The sequence below is a fragment of the Microcaecilia unicolor genome, chromosome 3 (assembly GCF_901765095.1).
Source record: "Microcaecilia unicolor chromosome 3, aMicUni1.1, whole genome shotgun sequence".
NCBI classification, from domain to species: Eukaryota; Metazoa; Chordata; class Amphibia; order Gymnophiona; family Siphonopidae; genus Microcaecilia; species Microcaecilia unicolor.
The window spans coordinates 49,996,798-50,021,668 of NC_044033.1; the positions used below are offsets into that span (position 1 = coordinate 49,996,798).

The window sequence follows — 24,871 nt, forward strand, 5'->3', positions numbered from 1 at the left end:
TTTCAGCAACATTTCCGGTTTAACTACCTATTCATCAACTTCTCCTAGAAGCAACACATGAAAATAGGGCTACATGACATTATATGTAAACTGAACTGTGCTTATTTATTAGTTATATTGACACATGTTGTAACAATTTTCTGCATACTGCTGGAAAACCATATGTTACAGAAACTTTAATCCCATTTCTGTGATCAGTATGCAAAAATCCTATAAGAAATATCCAATGTTGTCAGGTGTTATTTGAGGAAGGCTTGAATCCCCAGGGCACAGTCCCTGGCCTGTGGCCCATTGGTAGAGTCATTTGGCCAGTGCTTGTTTACAGGGGGTCAGTCCATGGACCTTTGCAGTGGTGGAGCCAGAGGGCTCCAGATCCTCTGTAGCTCCAACCTTTGGCCTATGAGCTTTTTATTCGGTGTGGCTGGCTGGCAGAGCTCCCATGGAGAACTTTTTAATCTCCTCCCCCCACCCCCACCCGCTTCTGTAGGATTTTAAAAAAAAACATGCAGTCCCCTCTTTGGAACAAGTTAACTTTAAAAAAAAAAAAAAAAAAAACCAGCTCGGATTAGGTATTTGGGAGAGTGAGAAGGAATTAATGGTAAGAGCGCAAAAGAGGCCAGGAGGAGACACAACTTAAGACTACTACTACTACTACTATTTAGCATTTCTATAGCGCTACAAGGCATACGCAGCGCTGTACAAACATAGAAGAAAGACAGTCCCTGCTCAAAGAGCTTACAATCTAATAGACAAAAAATAAATAAAGTAAGCAAATCAAATCAATTAATGTGAACGGGAAGGAAGAGAGGAGGGTAGGTGGAGGCGAGTGGTTACAAGTGGTTACGAGTCAAAAGCAATGTTAAAGAGGTGGGTTTTCAGTCTAGATTTAAAGGTGGCCAAGGATGGGGCAAGACGTAGGGGCTCAGGAAGTTTATTCCAGGCGTAGGGTGCAGCGAGACAGAAGGCGCGAAGTCTGGAGTTGGCAGTACTGGAGAAGGGAACAGATAAGAAGGATTTATCCATGGAGCGGAGTGCACGGGAAGGGGTGTAGGGAAGGACGAGTGTGGAGAGATACTGGGGAGCAGCAGAGTGAGTACATTTATAGGTTAGTAGAAGAAGTTTGAACAGGATGCGAAAACGGATAGGGAGCCAGTGAAGGGTCTTGAGGAGAGGGGTAGTATGAGTAAAGCGACCCTGGCGGAAGATGAGACGGGCAGCAGAGTTTTGAACCGACTGGAGAGGGGAGAGGTGACTAAGTGGGAGGCCAGCAAGAAGCAGATTGCAGTAGTCTAAACGAGAGGTGACAAGGGTGTGGATGAGGGTTTTGGTAGAGTGCTCGGAAAGAAAGGGGCGGATTTTACGGATGTTGTAAAGAAAGAAACGACAGCTCTTGGCGGTCTGCTGGATATGAGCAGAGAAGGAGAGAGAAGAGTCAAAGATGACCCCAAGGTTTCGAGCTGAGGAGACAGGGAGAATGAGAGAGCCATCAACAGAAATAGAAAACGGGGGGAGCGGGGAGGTGGGTTTGGGGGGGAAAATGAGAAGCTCGGTTTTGGTCATATTTAATTTCAGGTGGGACAAGGCCAAGAAAACTTTAGGGTGGAGGAGGGGACACTCAATGTGATCGCTACAATTGGATGTCAATCGGCTGCAAATAGGGCATGTGAGGGCTAGCAAGTTAACAGTGCCACTAGCTCCTACTACCCTGACTGTGATAAGAACCCCATTGCACCAGCTCAAGAGGTTTGTTAGCGCAGAATTTAGGTTGTAGCATGGTTCAGGAGTTTCCTTCACACTGGAGCCACCTGCCAGGATCCCCCACAGTGAGAGGAAGGCAGAGACAGGCTCTCTTTGGGGCTAGTGGGCTTTCTCAGTCCCCATTTAATATTGGGGCTCCACAACAGATCTGTGGGCTCAGTTATCAAGGCATCACTACACTCAAGCAGGTGAACATCGGGCTTGAAAAGATTTCGGACCGGTTTTCATTTAAAAAAAAACAAACAAAAAAGTCTATAACACTTGCCTCTTTTCCAATTAGGCTAGAACCTGTAGCACCGGTACTCCTGAGGGACGCCTCTGTACCGTTTCCTACTAGCTAGTCTAATCAGAGGTCGTAAATTTATAGTTTGATTAATTGAAAACCCAGTGGGAGCTGGTTGAAGCGTTTAGGGTTCTTGTCACAGTTGATGCGTTTTTGATGCGTTTAAGGCTCCTAGCACGTGAAAACTCATTGGGTTACTGCCTTCCGGATTCACTGTACCTTTTTCACGGGTACTTGAATCCCTTGATGGGTGCACTCCCTGATTTAGGGCTCTACCAGTGAGCGTGTATTGTGGCTCCTGGCACCGGGGATGCGTGTATTTTGGCTCCTGGTGGTTGATGAAGCGTTTAGTGGGCTCTTGACTAGAGTGGTTGATGAGGCGCTTATTTGGCTCTTGACCAGAGGCTTACCCTGGAAGGCAGTATTTATACATAGTTGCATACACACTAGCGTATATTCTTATCTTTACCTTTATCTTAATATGAATTATCTATACCTCTCCTCTGTATGTCGACTAGTATGTAGATCTTTATGCCGACTGATCATTTATATTTTAGACCTCCTACACAGAATTTGAGTATAATAGAAGACACGTGAGTATCGCATGCTCTTGTAAACTATTGGCGTACCGCCCCTAGCTCTTTTCATAATTCTACTGTATTCTCTGAAACCTTGGTCCTAGGACTGTGTTCAAAATCGGGTTCTATAGCGGCTCTGAAAAAAATTATTATATAATTTATTTTCACTATTATACAACTATACAACTATCACTGATACTTATTTTGTCCCGTCCTTAACTTATGGCTTCAAACCACTGGTTCTAGGCCTGGGTTTCATGTATATTTGCTCTAGCCCACAGTTATCTACCTACGTTCTAGATCATTGCTGAAATTCCACCATTGGATATTTTAATCAATATGATCACCCTCACACCACCCCCTCCTGGGGAGAGGGTGCTAAACTTTTCCCGAGCTGCAAATCTTTTCCCCCTGCTGAATAGAATGTCAGCTGGTCTTCCTCATACAGAGTATATTACTACTCCCCTGTCTGCAACTGAGCTGAATGACCTTGTTCTGCGACTCCCGAATATTACTAAAGGAGGGAACAAGTGGCTACTAAAACTACAACAGGCCACTCTAGGGACAGCTCTTTCAGTAGGAAATATGAAGGCCATATTGGGCAGGACCGCCCATGCTAGCATCACTGATTTGTTCACACAAGCAGGCTATGCTGAACTTGTGACTGAGAATCAGTATGATAGTGCCCCCTTGACAGTGATTAAAGAAAAATTGTTTCAAGAGATACGTACTTCCTTCCCTGCCCAGAAAGATTTCTCCGTCATCACTTCACAACGATGGGAGGTGGGGTCAGAACTGATTGAAGCTTACCTAATTAGGATGCAGCAGTTGTTTCATGATGAGATTGAGGAAAGATTTGACTCAGACAATGCTCTCCCTGTATTCTATTACTTACTTAAACAGACCTTACCCTCTAAGGTCAGGAAGAACCTAGATAAGACGATAGGTTTACAACACATGGAATGGCCACAGGTTCGGGAACATGTCCTTCACTATTGTAGGCAACAAATTGAGAATAGGCAAAGAGAGGTCCGCCGGGACCAGGTTTTGCACAGGAATCTCACAATGTTGCAGATTGCTGATTTGAAGGCTAAGATGTCCTCTAAGATCAGCCCCTCCACACCTTCTAGTTCTAGCACCCCGTCCACCCTATATTTGCTTTCCTCTCCTCATGGCACTAGGTACCCTGTTATCCTTAGTTCCAGTTCACCTACTACTTGCCCTCGTGTTTACCCTGATTTGCCAGATTATGAAAAACATAACCCCCAATTCAGGTATGCTGACAATCGCAGAGGCCTTAAAGCTGGAAACCAGGATTCCCAATCTAGTCCCTATCGCCGTGCTAGTGTGACATGTTTCCGTTGCCGTCAAATTGGACATTATGCATCTAAATGTCTTCTGCCAGTTCAACATTGGCCCAGAAATCAAAATCGCCCACCCCACCCGTCCATAATGACTAGGCGTATTCCGAACCCGATCTGATTTTGTAGTTCACAGTTACTCATAGTACTCAGCTCCTCATTTAGTATCCAGAAACCATTTCTCTGTATATGTGTTGGTGTGATGTTTCTGTTTCTATTGCAGGTAACATGTTTTTATTTTATATTTCTCCTGGTTTAATTTCAAGTGTATATTTATGGTACCATACAAATGACCTAACTGAGTCAGCAAGTTATTTAGTTGTTTCTATGCATACCTTCCCTGGGGAGTCCTTATCAACTGCAGGGGTGAGCGATCCCCAGAGGATATTCATTTTATGTCTATTTATATATATATACCTGAACTGACTTATTTATGCCATTTTACTTTATACGAGATCCCTTTTAAATAAAAGCTGTATATTGCTCATTGTTAAAATGTTTTCTGCTTTAACTGTTGCGCTGTATAAATTGATGTGACATTCACTTCTTTAATTTTTTTTTATTAATATAAAGCCTTCATTTTTGAAATCTCTCTATGATATATGTGACATCTGAAAGCTTTTCATTATTTCCTTGTCTAAGAAAGAAGAAATATTTAATAACCATTATCTGTTATATGGAATGAATGCGAGAAATATTCCCTTGAACTGGCCATTTGGGGGAGCATTTTGCGCTGATCATACAATTTGTAGTATTCTTGAACAGAGAATTGGTGAAGCTTTCGGACATGAATAAGGAAAATTATGCACTCCACTTTTTAATTCCTTTCTATTTACAACAGGTAATCACAATAACCCCAACTATTGCTTTTTTTATCTGTCTGTCTTTCACTGCGAGTGATTGTGAGACAAACTGGTGTAGATTATTTGGGTGCAACGGTCCTGGAATTTATGCTTTGTGTATTTAACTAACACCTTGCTTCAACTAACTCTTACCATGTGGTGGCTTTGTCTTAAAGCGATATGCTTCTCCCTACTTCTTTGACTGATTGAAAAGGTCAATCAAGTGGCTGCACTTTTTAATGTTTTTTTCTTCCATTTGTCTTTTTCGAGGAACCTTTTTCTTGCATTGCCATCTGAATATGCCTTGCTGCAATTCAGATGTATAATATTTTGTTTTATTTTTATTTTCAATTTCTTTTATTTCTGTATGTAAGCCTATTTTTTTTATATATATTTTATCTTTTTTTTTTGGATTTTTATAATTTTTCATTTTCAATGCTTTGTTTCTTACCAAGCCTCTTTCCTGGCCCCCATTTATACCCACGACCCTCCTCCTAGCATTCTGACTTCTTTCAATAACTTAACCACATAAATTGCACTACTGGTCTGTTTAAGTTTTGCCTTTCCCCAGATGGAGGAGACGACTGCTAGCAAAGAAGAGCTACCCGATAATGTATCTGATCTGAAGGCTATGTTGCACCAAAGAATCGCTAAATTAAAAGACAGATGCACAGACCCCAACATTACCTGGTGTGAGAAACGAGACATTATTCAGCGTGAGTTTCGACAGATGCATCAATTGGTCCATGAGCAAAAGAGATAGGCTCTCCACTTGCTGGAGTTACACAAAGCTTTGGCCTCTACCCTTCTTTCTGAATCATCTAACTCGTAAGTCCTGCTGGCCTCCTGCAGCTGAGGGCTCAACCCTTGGTGAATGGTAGTCATCGTAGGTGAAGATTCCATATCTATTGGCGATAGATTGCGATGCATTGCCCTCCATACATCAATAGTTGAACATTTACCATCATCTCTAAATTCTAATTGTTTTTTTAATCTTCTCTTTTGTTCCATATACTTTACCATTGTTATTTGATCATGCCTTTGTAATAATTACCAATCTGTCTTGCATTTATGTAAATTGGCTTTTCATTATTGAACCCTTCTGGGTTCCCTTTTGCTTTTGCACCTAATTAACACTGTTTTCTCCATGTTGACATTGTCTTTCATGTCTATTCAATTCACACCGCATTATGCCCACTAAGATATAGCAATGTATCATTCAAGCATACAGTTATTTTGCTTATTCCTTTGCCAGCCTCTGGCTCTTGATGGACTGATTATGATGGTGTATGCCTAGAATAAAGACATGAAAAGATCCCACTTTGTACACCACAAGTACGTCTTCAAAATCTATCCTGGCCCAAATGATGTTAGATCCCCCAAGGTTGTGGCAATGACCTTTACACCTTGCAAACTACTGGACCACAAGTCTTGGGTCCATGTGAAAGATATACGTGTTTACTCAGCCATAGAACCAGATGTTACGAGCCTAACCATCTCAAGACCGGCAACTTCCTTCAGCAAGCCAGCCTGAAAACCCAGCCCTGTTAGATCTTCCAGATCTCCGTCCAGATTCTTCAGCGCTTCCACCGCCTCAACCATGATCGATGAAAGAGAATTTAGAACTGATACTTAATTTGAGAATTACTGTTGCTGTTTATGGACATTATAGATTCATATTATGTTTTATTTTCAGTTTAGCAGCAATCCTGTCTAGATATTGAAAAGGTTTTATTTTTATTTTCCTATTATTTCCTTTAATTGTTCTAATTGTTTTTCCACGAGTTTCCCCGTCATTTCTGTTTATGTAATTTAAATTGAAGTCGATATTGCTCGGATACAAGGGTAACATCAAACCCTAATACTGGCTCTGATATCATAATGTAGATGTAAACTCTGTTAGTATCAACCTGTTATGCAATTGTTTAACTTTGGTGTAGGCTTACTTGAGCTGCATGTCTTTCTGTAGGTTTGACTAAGCTCCAAGAGGGGTAACGGATATATACAATGCTTCCCATACTTCCAGGTCATTATGCATATGTCAAGATCCATGCATGACCTTGGTTAATATAAATTTTCCTAGGATTGACCATTTTTGCTGTATGAGGCAACCTCATACTTGCTATCCACTTATTAGTGCTCATGATTGGATGCCAATGATGAGTACTAGTAAGGTCCAGGCATCCCGACCTGTTTAAGGATTCTGAATACCTACAACTTTAAACAGCCTATTAGTATGATCCACCTGAAATTGCTATTACCCGCATACCTATATTTCATGGGATTTTGTAAATGAGCTCATGGATTAGTCCCATTCATAAAAACATTTCTCGCTACAGGTTTGAGTAAGTCTCAACCGAAAACTAAACAAATTGTACCAGTTGATCTTAAGACTCAGATAATTTGATGGCCTCATAGAATACCTTCTGGAACGGATGGTACCAAGGTACGTTAACCCTGGTGTCACCCTATGGGATAGGGTGAAGAGGGGAATGTTAATATATGGCCTGGCTTTAGATCTACCACTGGAATAGTGATGGGTAAAGCTATGCAGCCTAAAACAACTGAAAAAGTACTGACTAGGCCAAAGAACAAGTAAATGATTTAATATTTGAGAATCTGCAAAAAGCAGGTCTGAACAATGAGTCCTGCCACAAATTGGTACAATTTTTAAATCAAATACAGCACCTGTAATGAAAGAATGAAAGATCAGATGAATAAAATGGAGCTTATTAGTTTTGGTATACAATGATACAGAGGTAATACAGAGTTCATGAGATGGTATGAAAGGTATGAAAAGTATGAAAAGTATTGCAGCCGGAAGATGTGAAACTGTTATCTCAACGCTTCCCAAAACATGTTGATAATTAGCAGTAGCTGAGAACGGAAGGAGGTGGGCACATCAGACAGCAGACCGCATGGGAAAGTATGCTCTCAGAAATTGCGAAATATTAGGAGCTAGGTATCTCACCATTCACTTCTATGGAGAAGATAGAGTATAAAAGAGGGGAGATTTTGCCTTAGTTTGGAACTCCTCCCCAACGCTTCTCTCAGACGGCAGGGCGCTGTGCAGATAAACCCAGAATCTGATGTCTGTATTTGTATCAACTTGAAGACTTGTGTTTGGGTAAGAAATAAAATGTACCTATCTATCTAAACCTATCTCTGTCTCTATTTTTATTGATTCTATCTTCTCTTTACCTAACATTTAGCCTACAAGGTAGATCACATACAAGTGACACTCAGTTTTGGACAGAAAGCAGTAGTTATGGGAATTAGTTTTCAATTACGGCTCCTAATGCCACCCCCTTGTGATTGGGTGACAATGGAGGTTAGAGAAACTATACAGAACCTGATATATGAAATAAGTACCTTTAGTCCCCCGTGTGACGGAGTCAGAAAGAGGTCTATAAGGGGGGGGATTTAAACAGTACATATATGCAGATGATATCACTCTTCACATTCCAATCTATTCTTCCTCCTTATGCATGTTTGCTGACAGTACATCTAAAGTAGAAGAACGTGTAGATGCTATTGATAGCTGGACTTTAAAATATCGTATGAAATTGAATGCTGATAAAATAAAGTTATTATGTTAAGCCCTTCAATGAATTTTCTATCAGATACCAAGATAATCCTCAGCGACAACACACTCCCTAATTTAATATGACAAACTGAAAAAATTGTCTGCAAAAGCTATAGTAATTAACTGCACATGATGTACAACAAATATGGAGTCCAGCTTTTGTCTTGATCACCAACTTTAATACAGTCCACCGCCTTCACCAGTGGTGTCATAGTTCTTTGTGCCTTCAGACAAAAAAACGCAAATGTAGCAGTGAAAATGATTAATAGATTTCAGCAACATTTCCGGTTTAACTACCTATTCATCAACTTCTCCTAGAAGCAACACATGAAAATAGGGCTACATGACATTATATGTAAACTGAACTGTGCTTATTTATTAGTTATATTGACACATGTTGTAACAATTTTCTGCATACTGCTGGAAAACCATATGTTACAGAAACTTTAATCCCATTTCTGTGATCAGTATGCAAAAATCCTATAAGAAATATCCAATGTTGTCAGGTGTTATTTGAGGAAGGCTTGAATCCCCAGGGCACAGTCCCTGGCCTGTGGCCCATTGGTAGAGTCATTTGGCCAGTGCTTGTTTACAGGGGGTCAGTCCATGGACCTTTGCAGTGGTGGAGCCAGAGGGCTCCAGATCCTCTGTAGCTCCAACCTTTGGCCTATGAGCTTTTTATTCGGTGTGGCTGGCTGGCAGAGCTCCCATGGAGAACTTTTTAATCTCCTCCCCCCACCCCCACCCGCTTCTGTAGGATTTTAAAAAAAAACATGCAGTCCCCTCTTTGGAACAAGTTAACTTTAAAAAAAAAAAAAAAAAACCAGCTCGGATTAGGTATTTGGGAGAGTGAGAAGGAATTAATGGTAAGAGCGCAAAAGAGGCCAGGAGGAGACACAACTTAAGACAAGGCCAAGAAAACTTTAGGGTGGAGGAGGGGACACTCAATGTGATCGCTACAATTGGATGTCAATCGGCTGCAAATAGGGCATGTGAGGGCTAGCAAGTTAACAGTGCCACTAGCTCCTACTACCCTGACTGTGATAAGAACCCCATTGCACCAGCTCAAGAGGTTTGTTAGCGCAGAATTTAGGTTGTAGCATGGTTCAGGAGTTTCCTTCACACTGGAGCCATCCTGCCAGGATCCCCCACAGTGAGAGGAAGGCAGAGACAGGCTCTCTTTGGGGCTAGTGGGCTTTCTCAGTCCCCATTTAATATTGGGGCTCCACAACAGATCTGTGGGCTCAGTTATCAAGGCATCACTACACTCAAGCAGGTGAACATCGGGCTTGAAAAGATTTCGGACCGGTTTTCATTTAAAAAAAAACAAACAAAAAAATCTGGATCTGAATGACAAAAAAAAAAAATCATAGCTTTTGTGGATAGGCAGGAATGAGTTAGATTCAGGCTTTACCTTTCATTTGGGGGGGGGGGGGGGGGGGGGGAAATAGAGTGACATTTGAATCGGGTTATCTTTCTCGCAAGTGTCAACAGTTTGTGAGGTGACCTTTTACCATTTAAAGCTGGTTAGACATCTGTACCCCATCTACCAATAAGAGTTTTGCTTACAATGGGCCACGCCTTGAATTTAAGTAGGCTGATCTACTGTAATACAGTGTATGCAGGTATCCCTCAAAACGTTTTGAAGAGATTTCAGCTAGTATAAACAGTGTACCTAGGCTGGTTGAGGATTTGAACCCTGGGGACTTAGTATGCTCAGTATTGTACAAATTATGATGACATTTTATATTCAATTCAAGATAATCATCTTGGTCTTTAAGAGCATCCATGGCTTTGCACCAGATTATCTTAATTTTGCACTCTGCATCACAAGCAGTGTGGTTGTAAATTCCTGGATTTAAGTCTGCTTGTCTGGAATTAACTAGGCATAGAGCTTTTTTTGGCCCACACTATTAATAATGCCTTTTCTAAAGATTCTACCGCAAAATTTGTGCCCCAAATTGCTATGGTATGTTCAAACTAATAAGCATGCAAATTACTGCCATGTCAAAAATCACAGAAATAATCCATGGCTCAGTGCTAAATGTCAACTTTCCTGTTGGTGCCAGAGCAGTGATTAGCTCAGGCACTGACAGAAGGGTTGCCTTTAGAAAAAGAACAAAAAGCCTCAAGTATGCCAAGGCATACATCAGCCCCTTATCTCCATCCCTAACCTCCCCCCCTCCCAAACATATCCCTGGTGTCTAGCAGCAGCCATCCCACCACCACCACCACCACATAACTGACTCCCCCGACCCAACCCCCAATTGCAAAAAAAAGGCTCTGATAGTCTAGCAGGCGCCCACCCACCCCAACCCTTGTTCCTTGAACGAGTGGAGGGGAAGGGGGGAGGAACAAGACTAGAAGTCAACCAAAAAGCGAAGATACTTACTTGTAGCAGGTGTTCTTCGAGGGCAGCCAGCTATTCATTCTCATATGTGAGCAACATAGCAGCATAGTAGATGACGGCAGAAAAAGACCTGTACAGTCCATCCAGTCTGCCCATACATCATCTACATCGTCCAGTGCGGAGCTTAACCAAGCTAATAGAGCTTTAGGAACACATGCAGTCTCCCCACTATGCATGCACAAGTGCCTTCCTGCCTGCCACGAGAGTGTGGGACCATCAGTGTAACACTAAAGTATAGCAAAAAAAAAAAAGGAAAGGAAAGGGTATGTGAAAATGAATTGCCTGCTATCCTCGGAGAATGATTGCTATAGGTAAGTATCTTTGTTCTAAGGACAAGCAGGCCATATTCACATAAGTAAATATCCCTAGCTACCGAGCTCACCAAAAACCACCACCATAGGTCAACTAGGCCTCGCAATGGCGAGGACAAAATAGTAATTAATCTGAAACTATATACAACTGTGTGAGAGTGCAGCCTAGAACAGTCCATTACATTGTAAGCTCCTTTGAGCAGGGAAAGTTCTTCTTTGTTTAAATTGTACAGCGCTGCTGTAACCCTAGTAGCGCTTTAGAAATGTTAAGTAGTAGTAGTAGTAGAACAAAACTGGCCTAGAGGGGTGGAGTTGGATTCTAGACCCCAGACATATTCTGCAAAACTGTCTGTCCAAACCAACTATTTTGTCGGGTATCCTGCTCAAGGCAATAGTGAGATGTGAACATGTGGAGTGAAGACCATGTTGCAACCTTGCAAATTTCTTCTATGAAGACTGGGTGGACTGTCTGTAGGGCATAGTCTGCTCCAAGTAAAAGGCCAATGCTGGCTTGCAGTCCAAGGTGTGCAGTGCACTTTTGACAGGATGGGCATGTGGTATGGGAAAAGAAAGTTGGAACACAAGAATAGCCATGGTTCATTTAGCCCAGTATCCTGCTTCCAACAGTGGCCAATCCAGGTCACAAGTACCTGGCAGAAACCCAATTAGTAGCAACATTCCACGCTACAAATCCGGGGCAAGCAGAGGCAAATTACATCAGAAACAGATGTAATAAGGGAATGGAATAAGACAGGAGGAGAGGAGAGAAATGAGAAATGAACAGCAGCCCCTAAGAAAGAGAGCAGTATATTTGGTTTAGATGGAACTCCAACACAATTTTAGGTAGGAACTTAGGGTGAATGTGGAGAACTACTCTATTATGATTAAATTTTGTAAGGTGGATCCACCAATGACTCTGTGAGCTGAAGTAACAGCCACCAAAATCAGGCCCTTCCAAGTCAAGTACATCAGATGACAGGAATCCAGCAGCTCCAAAAGGAGTTTTAATCAGTTGGGCAAGTACAACTCTGAGGTCCTAATTAGTAGTGGCCAAAAAAGCAAAAAGGATGCTAGGAATTATTAGGAAAGGGATGGTGAATAAGACCGAAAATACTGCAATGTCTCTATATCACTCCATGGTGCAACCACACCTTAAGTATTGTGTTCAGTTCTAGACGTCGATCTCAAAAAAGACACAGCAGAATTAGAAAAGGTTCAAAGAAGCGCAACCAAAATGATAAAGGGAATGGAATTCCTCTCATATAAGGTATAAGGAAATGCTAAAGAGGTTAGGGCTCTTCAAATTGAAAAGAGACAGATGAAGGGAAATATGATTGAGGTCTACAAAATTCTGAGTGCTGTGAACAAGTAGAAATAAATTATTTTTTACTCATTCCAAAAGTACAAAGACTAGGTGACACTCAAGAAAGTTACATGGAAATACTTTTAACACAACTCTTCCGTTGTACGATTCCCTAATGTGGCTGTGCTACATGAACTTTATCTTACCACAATATCACTTTGTATTTGTTTACACCGGAGTCTGCAAACGCCTCTCCGGTACTATGTAAGCCACATTGAGCCTACAAATAGGTGGGAAAATGTGGGCTACAAATGAAACAAATAAATAATAAATAAATAAAAGAAATAGGAGGAAATATTTTTTCAATCAATGAATACTTAAGCTCCGGAACTCTTTGCTGGAGGATGTGGTAACAGTGGTTAGCGCATCTGGGTTTAAAAAAGGTTTGGACAAGTTCCTGGAGGAAAAGACCAGAGTCTGCTATTGAGATAGACATGGGGCAATGACTGCTTGCCCTGGGATTTGTAGTATGAAATGTTGCCACAATTTGGGTTTCTGCCAGGTACTTGTGACCTGGCTTGGCCACTGTTGGAAACAGGATACTAAGATAGATGGACCGTTGGTCTGACACAGTATAACTACTCATGTTCTTATGTCCCATGACACAGGCTGCTGGTTTGATAGCAAAGCAAACTTCTCATGAAGCAAACTACAGGCTGTCCAGAGACAGGACTACCCTCTACACAGTGATGGTAAGCACTAATCACACTAAGGTGAACCCTTACAGAGAAGGTCTTCAGACAACACTCAGAAAGTGTAGAAGAAATTTAAGCAGGGTCTGTGTAGGCCAGGAAAGGGGATCTAGGGCCCTGCCCTCACACCAGACAACAAATCTCCTCCATTTGAAAAAATAACACCTTTTACTGGAATTTTTCCTAGAAGCCAGCAAGACCCAGAAGAATCCTCAGGAAGATGCAAGAAAGCAAATTCTAAGCTCTCAACGTCCAGGCTGTGAGGGTCAGAGACTGGATGTTGGGATGCAGATGAGATCCCTCGTTCTGCGTGATGAGAGTCAGAAAACACTCCATCTCCAAGGTTCTTTGGAGGACAACTCCAGAAGAAGAGGGAACCATATCTGCCTGGGCCAGTATGCAGTGATCAGGATCATGGTCCCTCAGTCTTGCTCAAGTTTCAGCAAAGTCTTCCCCACAAGAGGGATGGGAGGATACACATACAGAAGACCTGTCCCACAATGAAGGAGGAAGACATCCAACACTAGTCTGTCGTTTGTCTGGAACCTGGAACAGAACTAATGGACTTTGTGATTGAGAAGAGTGGCAAAGAGATCACCTAAGGGGGTGCCCCACACTTGCAAGATCTCACAGGCAATGCCCAGGTAGAGGGACCACTCATGCAGCTGCATGACCATGCTCAGTCTGTCAGCCAGGCTGTTGGATTTGCCCACCAGTAAAGTGGGCTTCAGCAGCATCCCATGCTGGACTGCCCACTGCCACATCAAGACAGCCTCCAGTACCCCCCTACTTATTGGTGTAGTACATTACAACCTGATTGTCTGTTTGAATGAGTACAATTTGGTTGGACAGATGATCTCTGAAAACCTTTAGAGTGTTCCAGATTGCCTGTAGTTCCAGGAGGTTGATCTGAAGATCCGATTCCTGAGCTCACCAAGCTCCCTGGGTGTGAAGCTGTGAGATGCATCTGTCATCAGCACTTTCTGGGGATGTGGAATGGAATGGAAGTCCCACAGTCAAATTGACTCAAATTGTCCACCAAAGAAGAGACTGAAACAACTCTGGTGTTACTCAGAAAACATCCGTTAGGTTCTCCAAGGTTTGGCACCACCGGGAAGCTAGTGTCCACTGGGCAGCTCTCATGTGAAGACGTGCCATGAGCATGACATGGAAAGTGGAGGCTATTAGGCATACTTTCAAAGCACTTAGCCTTCCAAAGTTCCATAGAATCCTATAGAACATTGGAAGGCTAAGTGCTTTGAAAATATGCCTCTAGGTGGCCTAACAATCTCAACATCTTCTGAGCTGTGACCTGCTGGCTGACTTGGACCTGAGCTCCAAGCCTGTCCACCCTTGGCACAGGAAGAAAAGCCCATGCCTGCTGTGTGTCTATCAGGGCCCCAATGAACTCCAATTGCTGAACAGGATGGAAAAGGGACTTGGGATAATTTAAAATGAAACCTAGTAGCACCAACAGCCTGAGCACCACCCTTCGACATGCTCTTCACCAGCCAATCATCCAGATAGGGGAACACATGGACTCCCCAGTCTGCATAGTGATGCTATGATTACTGTAAAACACTTGCACTGAACAAATTCCTGGACAAAGAAAAGTTAAGGATGGTTTCCCTGGGCACCCTTCTCCACATGATTCAGGAAAACAATTTGTTATACTCTCATCCCGATACTTCCAGGTCACAGGAAGTGTCTTCAATTTCGGCTAAGGACATATAACTTCCAGAACCGTGTGTTGCCGTCTGGCCACATATCAGCTCCAAAACCTCTGTAAGTAAGGCATAGCATCTTGAACTGAATTGTACCGGGAGCCAATACATTTAATAAAAAGCACATAAACATGGCCACCATGCAAAAAAAACATGTAGCTGTGTTATGGAGTGTCTGGAGTCTCCTAAGTTGATTCTGAGCAATCCCAGCAGCGTTCAGAAGCAACAGCATTTATAATAACTCCCAAAGGTCTTTATAAAGACCACCACTCTTTAGTAGTTCACATACTGAGGATCCAGACTTTTTGACAAGTATACCAAGACTCCTGAAGAAGGCACCCTGAGTGCCGAAACATGATACCGTGTTGAGTCATGCTTTATTCAAGTTTGCTATTCTAATTCAGCGTCTCTGGTCTATTTTGAAGAGCCTGATTCCGTTCCCACTCTGTTTTTCAGCAATAAATTTGAGACACAGATCATATTCCATATACCCTGGCTTAGGAATTAAGTTCATTACTATCATGGCCTGTACAAAACTAACCCACTTGGAGACATTGCCCCCAGCTCTTTCCTGCCCTCCGCAAGGAAAACCTTAAGAAACAAAAACATATTTTGCTTTCAGCTGTGATACTACATCTTTTCTTTTCTTATTTTACAGCAAACAGAGCAGTATGGATCCCTCCAAGCTGCTAAACATGTCTGAAAAGATCTAACAAAACCGGGGTGCTGCTCCCCAAAATACTGTATATTATTTATTATGAGGGCATGTAATAAAATTCTTAACATACTGAAATGAGAAAAAAATCCAAACTGCATACATGAAGCATTAACCTCTTAAAAGGATACTTAATATATCTAAAAAAGATATAGTCAAAATTATTGGAAATATAATTTTTAATTATTAAAGGGATTCTCAGAGTTTTAACTCACCCAAGCAGGGATACCTACTTTCATAGGCTAATACCCTAGAGGGTGAATAAGTTTCTCAATCACTGAATACCCCATAAGTGTTTATATTCTCAATATCCAGCACACCCTGTGCCACTTCCATCTCAAATCTCAATGTATACAATTCAGTCTACCCCACCCAGCAGCCATTGCAATACAGCTCTCCTATTTCAATTTGCTAGAATATTGGAAATGTTGGCGCACTTATTGCATTGTTTTCAGACAGTGGCAGAGTGAATCCATTGCGGCAGACTGAAACTGAGTCCCAGAAGCAGACTTTATCGAAACCCTGCAGTTTTGAGCGTTAAGGAGGGACGCTGGTCGTGGAGGCAGCCGTAGCATAGTGAAGCTTCAGCAAATTAAAACAGAAGAACTGTATTGCAACGGCAGCCCGGTGGGGTAAACTCGCTTAACAACACTGAGATAAGCACTGCTTTCTTATTTTTCACGCAGGTGGTGAACAGTAAAATATTATTAGTAAAATGTGTGTGCATCTAGATATTATAGGGCACATGTTATTGAAAAGACTGAAAAAATTATAACATTGCAATATTAGAAGATTTGATAATGTTGAGTATATGATAAACAGGAGCAACAGTATTTAGATAGGATACATTGTATTTGAATTGTGGTATATATATTGAGTACTGAGTATTGAGACTGAAGTGTGCTGGACACAGAAGATAAATACTTATGGGGTACTCAATGATTGAGAAACTTACCCATCCTCCAGGGTATTAGCCTATGAAAGTGGGCATCCCTGCTTGGGTGAGTTAAAATTTGAGAATCCCTTTAATAATTTGAATTAAAATCCCTTTTAATAATTAAAATTATATTTCCAATCATTTTGACTATATCTCTTTTACATATATTAAGTGTCCCTTTACAAGATTCATGCTTCATATACGTAATTTGGATATTTTGTCTCGTTTCTGTATGTTAAGAATTTTATTATATGCCCTCATAATAAATAATATACGATATTTTGGGGAGCAGCACCCTGGTTCTGTTTTAGCATTAGTTACTGTGTACTGGTGGTTTATATTGGGATTTTTTTTGTAATATCATTGAAAAGATCTCTAACTAGTGCTGGTTTTATGACACGGAGTCTGGTATCCCCTTCACACCAACTGTTCTGTGCCAAGCTGATCCCTATACTGGAACAACATACGATGCCATGTATATAAATACTGAGATTTCCTGCAAGACTGTTTTTTGGAATTCTATGATCCTGTCAGACACAACTTCTGAAAAGACTAAGCTGCGCAACTTCTTCTTAGCCACAGATGACAACTTACCTACTAGAAAGACATACGGATGTGGTAAAACTAGGTCTTCCATAAAGTAGACAACTGAAAAGAGGGAACTCTACATACGTATAAAGTCTGGGCTCCATTGTACTCTTTTTCCAATAATTAATATGTACGACATGGTTAGGCATTGATTTCATAACTAAGAGCTATGAGACTAGTTCTGAGCACAATTTGGTTTACACAGGATTGCTTGCCTCGCTGTGTCCTCATGAGAGGTGGTATATCAAATATATTAAACCATAACCAATACTCAAACTTCAATGAATATCTGAACAAAAATTTTAAAAGTACATTTTAGCTTACCATGATAAATGTCCTGTAAAGAACCGCCTCCACAAAATTCCATGCAGATCCATAACTTATCTCGTCTAAGGAAAAAATGACAGAAGTTGATACTTATTAATTTCTAATATGTTCAGTGTTATCTATCAATATCTAATAGCTTAAAGTTATACACTAGAGCAGTCGCTCCCAAACCATAGGTCAGGACCCGAAATGATTGGGGGGGGGGGGGGGGGGTCACAGAAACAGGGCTGCTCTTCCTTCCTCCGGTCCTCCATTATAACCTATGCAGTTCTTTATTAATGTATTTATTTAGTGAAGTTACTCATCTGTAGCAGATGTTCTCTGAGGACAGCAGGACAAATATTCTCACAATTGGGTGATGCCAACTAACAGAGCTCTGGCACACATGCTATCCTGAGCTCTTTTAAGAAGCCTTTGACAGGCCCAACTGTGCATGCGCCTTCCCACCTGCCTAACTCGCGTGGTACCAGTAGTTGACTTCAGCTCAGGGAATACAACTCCTAGGGGAGGAGAGAGTTTATAAGAATATATATCCTACTGCCCTCAGAGAACACCTGCTAAAGGTAGTAACTTTACTTTCTCCAAGGACAAGCATGACAGTATTTTCTCATAATTGGGAATCCCAAGTTACCAGGCTCACCAAAAACAACAAACACCAGTCAACAGGGACTTGCAATACGCAAGGCCAACCAGGAACCAATTAACTAAACTACATGATCAAGGGAAGGGGCAGCCAAAACAAGCATAGAAGAGTGGAGTTTGAATCTAGACCCCAATTCTGCAGATCTGTCTGACTGAACTGGCTGTCACTTCAGAAATCCTGCTCAAGGCAGTAATGTGGTGTGAATGTGTGGGCTGAAGATCACATTGCAGCCCTGAAGACCTCCTCAATGGAGGCCAACTTCAAGTGGGCTATTAATGCAGCCATGGCCCTCACATTGTGGGTTGTGACATTATCCTTCAGAGTCAGCCCAGCTTGGGCATAACTGAAAGAGATGTAGTCTGCTAGCCAGTTGGATAAAGTACATTTACCGATGGCTGCCCTCATCCTGTTTGGGTTAAAACAAACAAAAAGTTGGGTGGACTCTCTATGGGCTTTAGTCTGCTCCAGATAGGCAGCCAAGATTCTCTTGAAGTCCAAACTGTGCAGTGCACTTTTGCCAGAATGGACAGAAGCTTTTGGGAAGAATGTTGCCAGAACAATTGACTAAACTTTGATACAACCTTAAGAAGGAACTTAGCATGGGTGCAGAGAACCACTCTTATACTGAAACCTTGTGTAAGGTGGATCAGCTACTAGGGCCCGAAGCTCATCAACTCTGAGCACTGAAAGGACTGCCACAAAAAAAAAAACACCTTCCACGTCAGGAACTTCAGGTGGCAAGTGTCCAGTGGCTGCAATACAGCTTTCATCATTTGGGTGATGACGACATTGAGGTCCAATGATACCATGGGACCTTAATGTCTATCTATATGTTGTATTGAATTTTTATTATGTATGTATTTTTGTTCCCTTAGACTGCTCCAGATACAGCAGGTTAGAAATAAAGTTTTATTATTATTACTGGTATGGACGTTTTTGTATTTGAAATCTGAGATACCTCTGGTGACAAAGAAGTATCGGTATGTGGGTGTAAACATCATTTAAGTACAGAGAGCATCACCAATCATTTGCCTGGATCATGGGAAGCAGGGTGTCCAAAGAAACTATCCTGAACTTTTCTTTTACCACATATTTGTTCAAGGCCCTTTTTTTGGGGGGGGGGGGGGGGGGGCAGAAAGAAGTACTTGGAATTCTTTCCCTTCGTCCCTTGGTGGCATGAGTATGACCGCTCGGACCTGTAGAAAGGAAACTAGTCCCTCAGTGAGCACTTCCTGATATTGAGAGCTGAACCATGACTCTCCTGGTGGACAATTTGGAGGAAGTTTTCACTAATAAATGGTGTAATCCTCACAGACAATTTCAAGAACCCACCCATCTGAGGTTACAAGGGGCTACCTTTTCTTGAAAAAAAATTCAAACTCACTCCTACCAGTAAGTGATCCAAGGTCACATACCTAAGAACATAAGAGTAGCAATACTGGGTCAGACCAGTGGTCCATCTAGCCCAGTATCCTGTTTTCCAAACAGTGGCCAAGTCAGGTTACAAGTACCTGGCAGAAACCAAATTGTGGCAGCACTCCATATAACAAATCCCAGGGCAAGCAGTTGCTTCCCCATGTCTGTCTCAATAGCAGACTATGGATTTTCCACCAGGAATTTGTCTAAACCTTTTTTAAACCCAGATACGCTAACCGCTGTTACCACATCCTCCAGCAAACAGTTCGTTAACTATTCGTTGAGTGAAAAAAATATTTCCCCCTATTTGTTTGTAAAGTATTTCCATGTAACTTCCTCAAGCGTCCCCTAGTCTTTGTACTTTTGGAACAAGTTAAAAATCGATTTACTTCTACTCATTCTATACCACTCAGGATTTTGTAGGCCTCAATCATATCTCTGCTCATCAGTCTCTTTTCCAAACTGAATAGCCCTAACCTCTTTAGCCTTTCCTCATATGAGAGGAGTTCCATTCCCCTTTATCATTTTGGTTGCTCTTCTTTGAACCTTTTCTAATTCCGCTATATCTTTTTTGAGATACGGCGACCAGAACTGAACACAATACTCAAGTTGCGGACGCACCATGGACCGAGAAATGCATTTTAGTATTTTTGGTCTTATTCACCACCCCTTTCCTAATAATGCCTAGCATCCTGTTTGCTTTTAGAATGGCTATGCACTCTCGGAGCCAGTCAAAAGCCAGTCCACTGGGGAGCTGGCTGGGGCTTCTTGATTCACTGTTGCCAAGGACAGGAACAAGAACCGTGGGACTGATGGGGAGGGCGAGCAGAAGGAATAAACCTACGCATCTGAGAATAGTAGGCCCTCCTTTGGCTTCCACCCAAAAATCTCCAGGAAGTGGAGGCCATAGAAGGAGCAGGGCAAGTCAGGGACTTCATAGTATCAGCATGTTTCTTGATGAGGTCAGCGACCTCCTCCACTTAGTCCCCAAAAAGATGGTTACCTCGGCAAGGGATGACCATGAGTTTCTCCTGAACAGCCTGCACTAGGTTGGAAACACACAGCCAGGCGAGTTTGCTTATAAAGATACCTAATGCCAACATCTTGGCCCTGGACTCGTCCTCAATTTCCAACTTAAATGGGATGAACTCAGCCATCTCCTGCAAAAAAAAAAGAAAAAAAAAAAAAGAAAGAAGGTCTTCTGTGGGAGACTTTCTCCTTTCCTAAGGTGGAAAATGGTCTGATGGCAAACCAAGGGATCCTTCTTCCAAGAGATCCTCTAGCTTCAGGTCAGCCTCCAAGAGTGGTCCATATCAGACTCAGCAAATTGCTGTTCACGAGCTGGCTGAGTCTGTGCCTACCTCGGACCACTGGACTCATAGTCAGACTATGGGCGAGTGTACTAAGCGGCAGGTCCTCTCCTGGAAGCTGGGGGGAGCTTCCTCTCATGTAGGGCTGGAGAGAAGCACCAGCTCGGCTGATGCAGACTTTAATGCCTGGCAGGACATCGGCATTGATAACTAACCAACGGGCAGGACATGGGCCTCCAGGTTCGGTTGAGGCAGCAACATGAGTAGCACCAATGCCGACTCCAGCTCCTCCTACAGAAGGTCTGAAGCCGCTCCTTGGAGGCAGGTATCAGTAAAGGCTGGGCCAGTGCCGATGTGGTGACAGTCTGAGAAGATAACTGGGATGACTTGGAAGACTGGTCCCGGCTCCAAGGAGATTGCTGCTGCAGCAATCTCCTTGGAGGGAAAGTGATCTTCACGGCACCACCGCTTTTCAGGGACTGATGATGCTGTGTCCCAGTGCTCTTAGTACTGTGTTTCAAGTCAAGCAGGTCTGTCAGTTCTTCTTCTCTTCCATTCGATGCCTGCAATTGAGCCTCTTTGTGCCGAGGACAATGTCCAATCCTTGCATGTCACTGAAATTTGTCAAAATTAATTGATTTTTGACAGGCTGACATGCCCACTTCTGGGTTTTCGGCCAATGAGAAATGAGGGCATGCCCAAGACACACCCATTCCCTGACCCTTTTTACTGATGTCACTGCCCAAGTCATACCTACTCCCCGCTACCTTGAATGACATCACCCCCAAGCACCACCCCTTTTGCATAGACATACCTCTTGCCTCACCTTGTTCGCATAGCCCCTTCTCAAACCCCATCCCGTTTGGTGATGTCACATGAACTGATATGCCCCTTTTTCAAGATGGTGGCTACTACTGTATGCATCACATCACTTTCTGTTTCCACTACTAGCAGCCATCTTGGATGGGGTCATGTGATGGAAAGCGATGTCTAAAATCCCGATACCGCCCCCTTCAGCCTTGGAGGAATTTAGTTGCACAACAGAGCTGTTGCTATCTCTCTTTTAAAAAGAGAGCTTAGTACAGCAGGCTAAACCTCCTTGTTTTTCTTAGAAGCAGATGATCTAGCTTAAAAAGGTTTTCCTTTTTGAAAGAAAAAGAAAAAAACAAATGCCTAATTTTTTCTGTCTTTTTTTTTTTTAAAGAAAAAAAGAAAAAACAAATGCCTATTTTTCTTTCCTGTGAGAGGAAAAGGTTAAGGTGCACATATGCAACTAAATTCCTCTGAGGCTGAATGGATGGTGTCAGGAGTTTTTTTTCATATCCAAGATGGTGGCTAATAGTGGAAACAGGAAGTAACATGATACATACAGTAGTGGCCATCATCTTGAAAAAGGGGCATGGCTATGATATCACTTCCCATGACATCACCAAAAGGGGTGGGATTTGGAGCTATGAAAAAAAGAGGGCAGGGTTCGGGATGAGGCTATGAAAATAAAGCATGGCAAGGGGTGTGGCTATATAAAAGGGGCAGGGCTTGGGCAGGGTCTAGGCATCATATCCGGTGACATCATCCAAGGGTTGGGGAGCGGGCATGACAGGCAGTAACATTACAGGAGGCATGGAGTGGGCATGGCTTAGGTGTGTCCTTGCTTCTGACTGGCTGAAAAACAAGGAAGTGGATGTGACACCTGTCAAAATCAATTAATTTTGGCAAATGGCAGTGAGATACACTACAAGGATATTTGGGTTGCAGGTACCCTATTGATGCCCAATGTCGAAGTTGGCCGAGCCCTCCTCGGTGCTCAAGTGTCCCATGCAGCTCCGGGATTCATTGGGACAGATGGCTCCAATGGCCTTGGATGAAGAAATAAAGTCTCTCACACAGGGACTCTCAACAGTTCTGGTTTCTTCTCTGCATTTGAGAACATAGCATACAGTAAGAGGTATGATGGTCGGGTCCCAGGTACGACAAGCACCAGCTGTGTGGGTCAGTCAAAGGAATGACCTTGCCACACCTGGTACACTTTTTGAAACCACTGGGAGTTTCTTGGGACATCAAGAGAAAAATAACCGAAGTGAAATCAGACAGCTCAATGATTAATTTTTTTTTTTAATGTATTTATTTTTTTAATAGACCTGGCCAGGTGCTCAGGCCGACGTGGGTGCAGAACACAAAGGAAAACTTAAAAATGGCAAAAAAAAGAAACCCAACAATAAAGGGAGGATAAAGGAAAAAGGTCCTGCCCCACTCACTGTCAAAAGGCAGGAAAAGCTCAGAAAAAAACCCTGCAAAAGACGGCAACACAAACATGTCTTCTCAGCCCTATAGAAAAAAAAGACTGCTGGTCCCGCTCAAGTGAGGCAGGCAGAAAGGCACTCTTATATGCACAGTCGGGCCTATCAATGGCTTCTAAGAAGATGAGAGAGGGAACAGGAATGGGTAGCTGCTATTTTGTTTCAATCATCATCTGAGGTCACATGAATTTTAAAAATATTAAAATGCATTCATACTGGATAAACATTTGAAAGCACTGCACTAGAGACTAGAATGGTTGCATGTTATGCAAAAGCATGAACACTTAAACACCATTTATGTTCTTTGTGAGTTAGTAGCATTATCAACAGAGTAACTGGGAAACATAAACCAAGATCAATCAAAATTTATTGCACTCAGATGAGTTTTTAAAAATGGCATGATGAATATATGCTTTTTAACTCCAGATGCAGTACCTTAAAAATTCCAATGTTTTCCCTATATTTCAGTTACAGTCTGCTAAAAACATTCAGATTGAGAAATCAATAGAAGATGCCAGCTATTAGAGCAGTTGGACTGCCATATCAAATATGTAAAACTAATCATTCTGAAATATAATTCAATTTGATCTATGTATCAGCCATAGCTCATTCCCTGCAAACACAAAAGAAAAATGTAATTTATTCAAACACCAAGATGTACAAAATAATGCCTTCCTTCAGGTTATCCAGTTTCTCAATAGGATTCCCTATCTTTATTTATTTTATCTTGACAAAAGTACATTTTTTTCCCTTAATGTGGATATAGCTCAAGCCTTATATGACCAGATGAACCCTAGTGGTGCATCAGAATGAATTGTTAGAGCTGTCACTATTTTGTAAGGTGGCAGCACCCCTGCCCCCCTGCATCACAACCAGCAAGACTGTATTGTGGGTGAGAGGAGAGACAGGGTCAAAGGAGGGTGGCTGGCTTCCAAGCCTATATGGGCCATCAGTGGAATTGAGGAGTTTCTGGAACTAAAATGGAACATTAAAAAAAAATCATGCCAAACAGTACCATCAGGATTAAGATTTGAGTGGGAAAATCCAAAGAAAACTGCCACACTAAAGGATAGTGCAGCTTATTAGATCAGCCCCTAGGTTTGCACCAGAAACAGAAGGAATAAAGTGACTTGCCCAAACTCACAAAAGAGCATTAGTAGGTATTTGAGCTCTGGCTTCCCTGGTTTCTAGTCCACACTCGAACCACTAAGCTATTTCTATTCACTATCCTCATAGTGAAGTTCCAAACTAATTTTACCTAATATTTACTGCACCATTCTAACCTTCTCGTAAAGTAATTACTCTCCTCACCATTAATTAAATATTAGCAATAACTGTTTCTGTGGAACAGAAATTTTAAAGTCAAAATTTAAAAGATGCATTTAAGAAGCATCTCTAATATATAAATTTACTTATTACTGAGTAAGTTGAGACCTCACAAACATGTCAACTTTTAGTACTCTAGTTAGACTCGAACTAAAAAGGTCTATGCAGTAAGGAGGTACTTTTTGAAAAGAAGGACATGCACCAAGTCTGAGTTTTAAAATGGCATATACATTCATACATTGAGGGTTATTATACATTTAATACTATTTTATAAAGGGGCGTAGAAAAAATTAGAAGTAGTGGATGGGGATGGGATGGGTCCTGGGGTATTTATAAAAGGTAACAAATCATCAGAGATGTGGATTCTTTTCCTACATGCTTTGTTCCTGATATACCCATATCTT

At 42.0% G+C, this 24,871-nt stretch overlaps 1 protein-coding gene across 3 annotated transcripts in view; it reads right to left on the reverse strand.

The window, feature by feature from the left end:
- Positions 1-24,871, reverse strand: part of MAP4K3 (mitogen-activated protein kinase kinase kinase kinase 3) — a 363,843-nt gene that overhangs the window by 285,016 nt on the left and 53,956 nt on the right. For all 3 annotated transcript variants that reach the window (XM_030195906.1, XM_030195907.1, XM_030195905.1), the window contains exon 4: positions 17,473-17,537. In XM_030195906.1, coding sequence (XP_030051766.1) covers positions 17,473-17,537 — 65 coding nt within the window. The remainder of the gene's footprint in view (positions 1-17,472; positions 17,538-24,871) is intronic.